The sequence below is a fragment of the Gymnodraco acuticeps genome, unplaced genomic scaffold (assembly GCF_902827175.1).
Source record: "Gymnodraco acuticeps unplaced genomic scaffold, fGymAcu1.1, whole genome shotgun sequence".
Classification (NCBI taxonomy): Eukaryota; Metazoa; Chordata; class Actinopteri; order Perciformes; family Bathydraconidae; genus Gymnodraco; species Gymnodraco acuticeps.
Window position 1 is genome coordinate 2,595,704 of NW_022990398.1, and position 12,302 is coordinate 2,608,005.

The 12,302-nt window shown below is 38.8% G+C and overlaps 2 protein-coding genes across 3 annotated transcripts in view; both read left to right on the forward strand.

Moving 5' to 3' along the window:
* The window catches only part of LOC117551689 (protein PXR1-like), a 2,634-nt gene extending 1,266 nt beyond the window's left edge, over positions 1-1,368 (forward strand). For both annotated transcript variants that reach the window (XM_034224645.1, XM_034224646.1), the window contains exon 4: positions 607-1,368. In XM_034224645.1, coding sequence (XP_034080536.1) covers positions 607-612 — 6 coding nt within the window. In that variant the 3' untranslated portion in view covers positions 613-1,368. The remainder of the gene's footprint in view (positions 1-606) is intronic.
* A 2,301-nt stretch (positions 1,369-3,669) lies between these two features.
* igsf11 (immunoglobulin superfamily member 11) overlaps positions 3,670-12,302 on the forward strand; it is a 98,555-nt gene continuing 89,922 nt past the window's right edge. The window contains exon 1 of the mRNA XM_034224771.1: positions 3,670-4,241. Within this exon, the coding sequence (XP_034080662.1) occupies positions 4,181-4,241 (61 nt within the window). The 5' untranslated portion in view covers positions 3,670-4,180. The remainder of the gene's footprint in view (positions 4,242-12,302) is intronic.

The window sequence follows — 12,302 nt, forward strand, 5'->3', positions numbered from 1 at the left end:
CTATTCTTTTAAAGGCTTGACACCTGAATAAATGGCTTGTTGTTGGTATGAAACCTCCACAACAGGTCTTACTGGCAGAGCAGGTTGTGATGATATGTGACACACCACACCCTCCTTTGTGTGAATGCTGTTTTTAGCTCTGTTAACAAGTGAAAACGCTTGTTTATCTACAGGCACATATTAGCTTATTAACCTGCAGCCAAACTCAGATCTACTTCTAGTATCTCATATTTTTCTGGGATGAATTCCCTCAAATTCATTGAGTAAACCGATCATGGTCCCATTTGTGTGCATTGTGTGTCTTTTAATACAAATGACTAGAAGAACCAACCAAGCCTAGAGAGAGAAGGAATACCAGTCAGAAAGTCAAGTCACAAAATAGTTGGTGTTTTTGATCACATAAATCAAAGTGAATAGACTGCTGTCACACTTTCATAACATTACTGATCCAAAAATCAAGGTCATTTTGGTGCTTGTTACAGCTCATTCTGCTGCCACAAAGATTTATATTTTAAAAATGCAAAAGGTGCTGTGGCACTTTAGATGTTATTGAATAAATTATGTATCCTGTCTGCAGTAACAGCATTGTCCTTTTTCTCATTTCAGGAGTGATGCATCCTGGGACCGGACAGTTCATTATGAATGGGCAGTAGTACCAACTTTTCCTTCTGTACTTTCTTTGGTTTCACATAAACATGCTGGTCTTGTGTAAATGTTCTGACAACAAAAAGCCTGCAGGAGTCTTTTTTCCCCCATTTGGTTCTCCTGTCAAGTAAAGTGTGTTTCTTTACCACCGGATGGCAGTGTTCTCTATATTTAGGGTCTCTCACAGTTTGACGTCCACACGTAGAAGAATGCAAATATAGAATATGTTGGTGTTTGTCATTGTAATTGTTAAAATTACAAAACAGAAATAGATTCTCCTAAGACGAAAGCATAATAAACAATTTAATGTGGAAATGTGTATGGATCATCCTGTAGTACTGATGCATTCATTATTGGCAGCCTTTTTATAGTAAGGCCTTAATTAGTCTTTTACTATGAATAATCTAAAAAAAAAAAAAACATTTCATGAGATTAAAGTTTATATGTAAAATAATAACCTGAAAAGCAACAGTTTAAAATGAATGAAGTAGTAAAAACTAACACTATTTTACATAGAATTATAACACAAGAAGTACACAGCATTTTAAAAAGGAAATATTTGACTGTACTCAAGTTCAGCACATACAACTGTAGGCACACTGTTGATTCAGATTGTACTGTATTGCAACAATACACAATATTTCTGGAAAGTGAATGATGGATAGAACTACTAAAAAAAAAGACATTGTACATCACTAAATAAAGGATTACCTGTTTACCTTGCATCAATATTCAAAGTCTGTTGTTGTGCTGTAGACATGACGGTCAGGACAAGAGTTACAATATTTACATTAAAGGATCTGCTTCAGGTCTTTTAAATCTTTTATGGGTTTGCAGGAAAAAAGAAATGGTAAGCGGTTTCAGAAAATAATCAATAATACATCAAGTATCTTTCTATCAATCATCTTCACGTTTTATAATATTTTAAGGAATATTGAAGCGGGTGAGTGATTTACAACGTTTTCTCTCATGTGTGACGTTTCATCTGCCAAAAGTGTCTATATTTAGAATGCCATATGCTTTTACATATTTTATCATTGTTATGACATGGCTTTGTCTATAGCTTCTGATAAATGGAATGACAAACCTCAACATTAGAGAAAGGTAAGGACGTGGACTGGTGCAATCATCCGCTATTATATCTCGTAAGTGCTTTAACACATGATTAATTACAGTGTCTTGGCTCAAACTGAACTTAAGCTGAAATGATTAGTCGATGACAGAACATGTGTCTTACTACTATGGAATTTATTTAGCAGAACTACTAAATATGTTCTAGTTTCAGCTTCTCAAGTGTAAGTATTTGCAATCTTTCTTTTTCTTAATGTTACAGTAACCATGTACATAGGAAGCTATTTGAAGATGTAAAATGTTTTTTCAGGTGTTTTTGTAATTTGAGGTCATCTTACATAAAGACCTTGGGCATTCTTAAGATACTCTGGTAAGGCAAGGCAAGGCAAGTTTATTTATATAGCACTTTTCAACACAAGGCAATTCAAAGTGCTTGGTACCTGATTTGTCTACAGCAACAGCTTCATGTCTGTGAGTTTCTTCCAACAGCTACAGGGTAGAAGAAGGAATAAACGAATGTATGTATAGTGGATTACACCCATCATGTTTTCCCCTTTTGAGTATACCTTTTCTCAAACTAAAAATCAAATTAGGATAGAACATTCAAAAAAGACTTCAGTCAGAAGGTTTCTCTCTTGAAAGCTTTGAAAGCTTTTTTAGCTTACACACTGTGCCATGACCAGGCACCCTGTGAAGTACGAGATATAAGCAGTGATTTAGTGCTGAGGTGAGCTGAGTGTGATCAGTGGATCAGAGCGGACACAGGTTGTTTGATGCAGTCTTCTCAGCGGCTCCTTTGAATCGCTGAGTAGTTACTTAGCCTGCAGCCAATTCTCAGTTTCACTTTTGCTGAAAATGACAAGCTTTGATCAATTAGGATAAAAAAGGAGTTCAAACACAAAGACACAGCATATTCTACACAGTATATCTGTATAGTCTGTGTTGTGCATGCTGGTTCTAGCTTATGTGAGAAACACTCACCTGAATGAAACTGTCCTCGCAGTGACATTAGACTGATATTTACATATCAACTTTTCAAATATTAGGAATGACTCAGAAGAAAGGGCCTGTTTCTTCAATCTATCAAAGAGGTTAAATAATTCTAGCAAATATACACATTTTTGTATTATTGATTCTTTATTGTACAATGTAATGTATTCATTTACTTTACATCATTTACTGAACAATTGTAAAAGATAAAATGCTTATCCAGGAAATCATGCACAGTGTCACTATAAAGAATACCAACTATATTTGATCCAATTATATTCTATCTTTTTCTGTCTATTTTACTGTTCTATTGTATTCTATCTAACTGTATTCTGCAATATCTTATTCTGTTCTTTTTAAATATATATCTCATTTTGTTCTATTCTATTGTATTCTGTTCTGTTGTTCTGTGATTGCACCGCAGGGGGGCATGAACATCTCTCTCTCTCTCTCGTCTGGCGTCAGCGGTCTCCCAGCAACAGCCCGGCTCGAGCTCATCTTAATCATCCTCTGTTGATCACAACCAAGCCGCACAGACACTCACACTGAAACAGGAAGTCAGGTGGATTTGACCTACAAAGTAAATGCTAAGTGTAAGTGCTTTTTCTCGCAAGACCATTTACTACTGGCCTGTTGAAGTGGTCTTACAGTCTATTATAGAGTAGAGACAAGTGGTGTTGTGTCACTTAAGAGTGGAGTTGACATTATAAACAATATTGTTTGTTCAGAAAAGTAATTTTAATACGACTTTTGTTAACACAATTATTTTAATTGTCCTTTACTTTTATTGTTGAGTAACCATTTTTTTAACATGTGTCGGGCACAGGTTTAAAGGAGTGAAGTGGTTCAACCCTGACCGATGGTCTGACCCGGTGTCCTTTGGCAAACACCCAAGGATGTTTTACTTTGGAAAAATTAAACAGGAAGTCTTCTTGTTACCAATGCTGTGTGATTTGCTCCCAGGTCGGATCAGCCGCAGTTGAGCAGACGAGAAACCATGGAGCGCAACAAGACGCGTTGGAGAGACTCACCAAGCGGACGGGAAAAGTGCCAGTTTGTGATCTGTTTGTAAGTAACTTTCAGCGACAGTGGGCATATTTGTGTTCACCAGCAGGTGGCCATTGAGTGTTCGCTAGCGTGCGTAAACTGACTGGAGAGGAAATAAAACAGTCTTGGAGTGAACAGCAGCTACCAAAGAACGAGAGGAAAGGAGGAGTTGAAAAGAGCCGGAGGAGAGACAAGTGCCCGTTGGACAGAAATGCTCACTGTGTTGTTTTTTTGAATACTTGTTGACGTTGTTTTGTGGAAATGTCGCTGGTGTGCGCAGCGTAATACCCCCGGACAGCGTTCATGCCTCGTGCCATCAGAAGGGACAGTTACTTATCTGCAAGGAAACTGTGAGCAGAACTGAGATTTCATAAAGAAGAAGGCACTGGGCTTAAACTGAGGACCAGTCACTGAACAGTTACGAACCATGGTGAAGTTTCATAACTCGGACCTATGGATAGCCTGGATGATCATTTTCTGCATGGATGGTAAGTTGTGTGACACTTGAAAACTTGTTTGCCTCTGCTCAACTACGAGCACAAGTCCTTTCACACACACACACACACACACACACACACACACACACACACACACACACACACACACACACACACACACACACACACACACACACACACTACCATCACACACACACACCACCACATTATTATAATAATAATAGGTTATACACTTATATGACATTTTCCAAAAGGCTTAACAATTTTTTATCACGTGAACAAATCAGTATTACGATACATGTGGATGAGTGCTGCAAAAACAGATGTATTTGGAATTAAATTGTGCCACAGGCTCAACTCCTATCCAATAGCGCGTGCCACATCCATTTGATCCCCCTCTTCCTTAATACTGTATGTTTGGATCAGTCTGACAAATCCCCGGCATTTCCACAACAAACTAAAGCACCGATTTAGGATGACTTTTCCCTGATGGTTGCGATGTCATCTCTCCCAAAATCACTTTTGACTGTGCCCGTCTTATCCTTAATGCTCTCTGCTGTGCCTGATATCGCTTATGCGCGTCGTACACAACACGAGGTCTAACATTACAAGGTTTTAAAACACTCAACCACCAGCGAATATTAACACGTATGGTGAGAGTCTCCGTGTTTTGAAATAGAAACGGTGCATACTGATTAACGAGAAGCATGGTATACCAGGCAGCTCAGGGGAATAATATCTTGAAACAGAATATCATCCATATAGCCACAATTCTTCTTTGGGGAATTGTATGTAAATGTGAGCGTGGGGCACCTAATAGCAAGTTTGTTTTACTGTAATTTCGGAAGCTTATCTTACGTTTTAAGAATGCTAGTTTTTCACAAGTTTTTGTTGGCATTTTGTAGTATAAAACAATGTAAAATATAACTAATATAAAGCAACATTTGGTATAAGCCCTTATACATACTAAAAGGTTTCTATAGTTTATGAAAGGCATTTGGGAATATTTTAGATTTACTAGAGAACCCATTAAAGACATTCTAATAGTACAATACATGAGCATCATTATTCATGAAAATATGCTGTAGTTTAATAAGGATGCATTATTCATATTTGAAATGAATGAGTTCATTAAACTATCTTTCACATAGTGTGCACATATGCACATTTATGAGAAAAATTGCAAAAACAATGCTAGACAATGCCAACCAAGTTCCCTTAAAGCCTCATGTCAGGAAAACACAAAGCATTCTCACTGAACCACACACACACACACACACACACACACACACACACACACACACACCACACACACACACACACACACACACACACACACACACACACACACACACACACACACACACACACACACACACACACACACACACACTCTGGCCTGACATGTCAATTTGGACAGAACAATTGTGTGAGATTGAATTTAGTCCTGATTGTCCATGTGTTTCACTCCGCTGCTGACTTGTTTAGGTGTATACCTCCAAAGTGAGTGAATGCATGGCGTCTTGTCAGCTTTACTTAAGGGAACACACATACACACACTAAATGTATTCGAATCATTCTGACCGATTGTCTGAAAAAAGGTTCACAATAAACAATTTTCTTTATTACATGTCCATCAAATAAAAAAACAACTTTAGAAATAACAATAGGTGAAGGTTCAAGTCTACAGATGAGTTTATAGAAATAATAAACTGCCCAGCTCTATTAACAGGGCGGCTTGTTAGAAAGAAGCTGTATTTGCTAGACAGTTTTTCTTCCCTCCTCTTGCGTCTTGGTGGGGAGCTGCTTGTGTTTCTATAAATACACTCTGATGCAGCAAAGTCAGTATTGATTGTGGTTGCTTGTTTTGGCTTTGTGTACTGACCTCCACTTTTTGCATGTCAGACATTGTCACTCCATTGATCTGATCAGTTCATTATGTTAGGGGACACCAAATTGTTGTGGGTATTACACAATGCGGCCTGAATCGTTTATTTGATGTTACTTGTTCAACTTAAGATACAAATAAATACGATAGCTTTATGACAACAACTTTTAATAGCTTGAAAGCATGTGTAGCTGTGGATGCACACCAAGCAAGTAAACATAGTGAAAAGAGGAAAGTTTGAAGAAGCAGAAAACGATGAGAAACTATGACAAAATGAAGTCAAATTCACAAGTGACTCGGACAGGCTTCATCCACGGCCATGTTTGTACTTTCAGCGTTAGTTAGAGGACATGTCTTTCTTTAGCCATCAAACCTCCCCAGTAGTCACACATAAATATTGCATCCGTTCCTCTCGATTAGAAATACAGCTGCATAGTGAAGAACAGTCTGGCAGTTCGGATCTGTAGTGTTTGAAGAATTTGAAGAAAGTTTGTAAAAGTTGGAAGAATAAACAGTAGAGGCTCTATGCAAAAAATAGATTGGTTCAGCTGTTGTCAGAACAAACCCCCATGGCGGTACCAACACAGAGCGGCTCTGTCCATGATGCCCGGATTTAAGGATTTACCCAGAACAACCCTCAAGGGTGTTACAGCGAGCGATCCGGAGGTCCAATCAATTCAGCAAATTAAATTCAAGCGGCGGTGGTGGCTCTGAACTTTTTATCAACTATGGTTTGCTTTGGTTTTCTGCATAACAGATCCTATAGAACATTTCAAATGTGTATATATTGTGGCGGTGAAATGTTTGGATAAGCTTCCAGGCTTCCATATCACTGTCCTGTTTGTTTGAAAAAAAGAGTCCAGTGAGGACAAGGAGCAAATAAAAAAGGCAACATTCAGTGTTTCTTTAGCTCATTGACATTCAGGGCATTCATGTCTGCATCAAAGCTTAACTTAGAACAGCTCCCTTCTCCACTTTCTCTGGGAGATTGTTAACCTTTAAGGGTCTGCCTAAAGTATGAAATTATAGAGCAGGCATGGCCTGTTTGTTGTCTAAATGGTGTCCTTTGCTCAATTTGTGGATTTGATTTCAATCAATGCAACTCAATATGAATCAGTTGCACTGATTTCAGAGTTGCAGTCGTGATGGTTTTCAGGCCAAAATACACGCAGCTGTGGAGGGAAAAGCTAAATGTGGCCACTTTAATACCTGTACATGTAAAGCAGGTCCTAACATAAATCTACAATCACCGAAACCATGTTTACTGGTTTCTATTGCCACTTCAAAGCCACTTTGTTTTTTTCCCCAGTCAATTATTCTCTCTAAGTTGCAGGTAGTCAAAATGATAATGAGGGATGGAAAGAACAAGCTTAGAAAATATAAAACGTGTGGAGAGAGCTCAGCATGACATTTTAAAGCACTCTCAGTTGTTTAACCTCAGGTGATCTAGCAGTTAGAAAACCTGGTATCCAACTAAGAACATGCCTCTCAAAATCCTGCTAATGCAGATTGCATATGATAGAAAATCCTGGATCAGTTTTTATCTGATAAGTAGCGTTTTTTTCCCCTCCTCTTTCCGCCTGCTACTAAAAAGGAGCAGCTGGAAGAAGAGTGTTGGACAGATGGAACTTTCCACCTCGATTATTTTTCTCGCTAAAAATAGCTTCTCAAAAAATTAAAAGACCTCTGGGACTGCTAGCAAAGTGCATGTGCGTGCATACATATGCGTGTGTGCGTTTGAGCGACAGAGGTGCAGAGAACTTCAGACGCCGGGGTCCTCAGATGATGGCAGCAGCGGCCAACCTGGGAGTGTGAATGAATAAATGATGGCAGATATTTGGAGGAAGAGAGCATAGCATTTGCCTGGTCCCACGGTCTCTTAAGCACACATTAAACTAGGTCCCAAAGAGTCCAGCTCTGCGGCACAGAAGTTGGCCAAGCATCTGGGGCAAACATCTGATCACAGAGGTTTGGGGTTTGAGGTTTTGGGGTTGGTTGTGCCTTTAATCAGAGGGGCAAATGAGGGAATCATGAGCGTGTGGGAGCAAGGCGATGCTGCTGCCGAAGCTGAACACGTTTTTAACTACATTTGGGTTAGATGATTAAAAAGAGTGTTGGAGAAGTAGAGTGTCATTTCTCAAAACAGAAGATGATCTGGAGGCAGGCTTGTAAAACTTCTTTAAGATTCAGTGTCATCATCTACAGCAGGGGTGTCAAACTCAAGGCCCAGGGGACAAATCCGGCCCGCGACCTCATTTTATGTGGCCCGCAAGAGCTTGCAAAGAATATAATATACAATACAATTGGTGTAATTGTTGAATATTTACTTTCAATTATTTGCCCTAGACTTCTGCTTTCAGACGTAGTTATTTAGGAAGATATTACCAGAACTGATAATAATCCAATGCAGGGACCATAATGTAATATAATACATTATTTAATATATATTATATATTTACATATGTATATTTATATAAATTACAACCGGCCCTTTGAGTGCAACCATAATGCTGATGTGGCCCGGGATGAAATTGAGTTTGACACCCCTGATCTACAGTATAACAGTTAAGGTGGCAAACACTTTGCTTTCAGTGTAAATGATGGCCTCTGTAGAGGAATTATGTGATTGAAGTATTTCAACGTTTATTTTACGACATGTTCGACAAGTTGCAATGAAAACCTGCAGTAACCAGTTTTTTCTCAGTATGCTTGAGTCATTAATTCTCAATGGATTAAGTGTGATAATTGCACTTTTATTAAAGCTGATGTTGGTTAAGAGCCTGCAAAAGGAGACTCCTCCACTTTATAACTGAAGGTATAGTTCCAAAAGCCAAAACTAATCTATGACAAAACCACATAAGTGAACCAACATGCAGTGACAAACTGTTATAGTATTTTGTTTAAAACATTTTTTTACTTAATTTTATTTTTGAGTGTGTGTGATTTTGTGAGGAGCCCTGGGCTAATGCATATTTAAAGCGGATGTCTTCCTCCTGTCGTGGCACCCTGGAGATCCTCCTTGAAATGAGCAGTTTTGCTTCGCTGGCTCTTGAGGTTTGACAGGACGTTTGCTGACAGGACTCCTCCGTCACCTCGTGACTCAGGAGATATTTGGTACATTCTGTTAAAACGTTAAGGACGCCATAATCAAGTTTTGATGAGTTTCATATATTACAAAGGCTTTAATCTCTGTAACTTTAAATTGCTGCCTACTTATAATGCTCATAATGAAAGAAGAGTGTGAATAGTCTCCCATGTTTCCCTATTCCCATGAATCCATGCAAAGCCATGAGTGTGAGTCAGCAGCTTAAATGACAGTCACATAGAACACACTCAAACAGAATAGTCATTGTTTCATTGTAGACTCATGCACAATATTTAAACCTGGTGTCAAAAAGTGATTTAGCTCAAAATCCATGTAATTAAACGTTTTTCAACAAAGTTCACTTTCAACCAAACAGATGAATGTGCACTTTGGACTTGGGAAAAATGTCTGTTTTACTTAATTTACCATCAGAAATCTGCTAAAATGATCTCTGTTCACTCTATCTTCAGGGCACCTGCACACTTTCAGGTTCGCAACAATCCACGATAATTGACGTGGATTAGACAAAAGCCCTCCTACACCATTTACTTCCTTGTGTGTGCTATGTAGCGGCTATCAATCAGTGTCTGCCAGAGGCTCGTTAAGTTGATCTCTAGTATTACCAAGAATGGATGCTGTGTTTATCATTGTAGGCCATGAGCTCAGATCAATGCTCCTGTGCGCACATTATTCCCATAAGTTAGTGCTAACGGGCAGTGTGTGTGTCTGGGGCCTCATATTCCCTAGGGCCTAGGCAAATACATTACAGTAGATCCCAAAAGGATTCCCGTGGTTTGTAATGACTTCATCTGTTTGATCAACCAATCAGATAAGCTCGGTGTAGTCAGTTTGTCTTTTATGTTCATTTGGCAGATTCACACTCTCCACTCAGCTCGATGTCAGTATGAAAGGAAACGTCAGTCTGTTCAGCTGTTCATTCATATGCATGGGATTTGTGAATAGCTTTTTGACTTGATCAGTAAAACCTTTTGTAAATGAACGGAAAAATCAGCACCCTAGAAGGTTATGATGGTTAAATTGTTTTGCTTTATTATTACCCAGAATTCATAACCCCTCCCTTTAACTTCCTTAATTTGCTCCCTATAATTTGCTGACCCATTCCCTGATATTTAGAAATATTTTTGGGTATTTTGTTTACTCTTATTTTGCTCTCATCTTTGGCCAATAAACCAATCAATCTTACAGTAAGTAAGTAAGTAGGTTTTGCCAATAGAGAAAAGCCCAAAAAGTGAGCAATGCGTAACTAAGATAAGGAAAGTGTTGTACAAATAACTATATTAATTTCAGGGACTTAATTGTTCAAATCATTCATCACTTTTTACCTATACATACACGTTAAATTGGACATATTATGTGATGACGATCTGATGATGATTCATCTGAAACGAGGGTTCAATTAGACCAGACTTTCCAGCACTATAGCATTTAGTAAAACACAAAGGCAAATATCACACTGCTCCCAGAGGAGGCAAACCTTCTATAATGACAGACAGCTACATGAAATGTTGCAGTGGGAGCTGCGTTTACAGCAGGCCTGGAGGAAGGATGCATGGCTGAGTGAGTCCTGAAGCAAGGACTATACTGTATAGGTAATTTTAACTGTGCTCCCTGGTGTGCTGTGGCATTGCATCACTAATTTGAAATGGATTGTTAATTGATCCACACAACAACTAAATGACCTTACAGCACATGATGAACCCAGCTGCTGCACTGGCTTGTGTCACTGCGAGATAATGCAGATCCTGTGACCTGCTTTAGTTCATGGTGGTCCATTGAGTTATCTTGACCAGATAATTGCACAGGCCCTCCAAATACATATAAGTCATATAATCATATTCTAGAGGATTGTAATTGTATAAATTGCTCAATGTTGCACATTATTGCTGTCCGTGCTCGACTGTAATGGCTACCTTTACTGTAATGTGCCTAATTGAGAGTACCTACAGAAATTACTTCCCTCCTTAGAGTTAATAAAAGCTTTTGAGGGTCAGACACGATTTAAAAAAAGATGAACCCACCAGCATTTAGAACATTCTTGCTGCAAAACATTCATTATAGAGGAAATGTCCTCGATCACTTTGTATTCCAATGACCGCAGCATGTTAGCTCAATGGAATCCTTTATCTCTGTGGTCAGGGTGAGCTGATGAACTGAACTTGAAACCATCTGCCCGTTGTCTTGACAATCATATCTGCTAATGGAAATGCATAATACGGCAAAGTGAATAAAATACACGGGAACAAAGAGAAAAAGGGAATGGATTCTCCTGCATGAAATATGCCCAGGGCTTTTCACAGCCATAGGTAATTCATAAACTGGCAGTTGGGGTAAAACACGGCTGTTTCTCTTTGTATGTGCGTTTGCTCTTTTAATCTAGTTCAATGTCTCTTCTCTCAAAATCCATTCAAATGAAACACACATCAAAGAAAAAAAAGGTAGATTTCCGAAAAGGTTGCTCATTTTGGCTATTGCACCCAAGCATATCAGCTACATCTGAAATGAAGCCACAAATCTGTGACAACAATGAAATGAAAGGTATATGTTGAAGTGGACTGCAATGGATTACGTAATTTTAACCCCAATTAAAACATTTAGGGAAAAAGAAACAAAGCAATAGTTTTTTAGGAACAAAAATGAACACAAATGTTGAGAAAACACATTTCCAGTTAACTTTAAGGGTTTCAATTTGTCAGTGGAGTTAATAAGGGATGTCTGAAGCAGTGTGTGCACGGGCCATTCAACAAAGCCTGGTGCTCTTAATGTTCATTCAGCACCACACTTGTACTCATCTGGTTAGTGAGGACACCTAATAGAGATGCCCCTGCAGGAGTAGAAGGCGAGCTCTTGGTGTGACACACTTTAACTCTCAATAAATGTGTGCTAACTGCTTTAGACACTCTGTAGGAGATGTTGTGCATCAGCTTTACGTAGATTCAAGTCCCTCGTTTTTACAACGCCTCAGAGCCATACTCTTTTAGTGAGGTGTTATTCTTTCAAGATACAGGTCAAACTTTGCTTTCCCTCCCTTGTCCTGACCTAAATCCCTCTGTGTTTTTCTCCAACCTCCTTGCGTCCTTGTATTTAGTGTTTTGCCTCC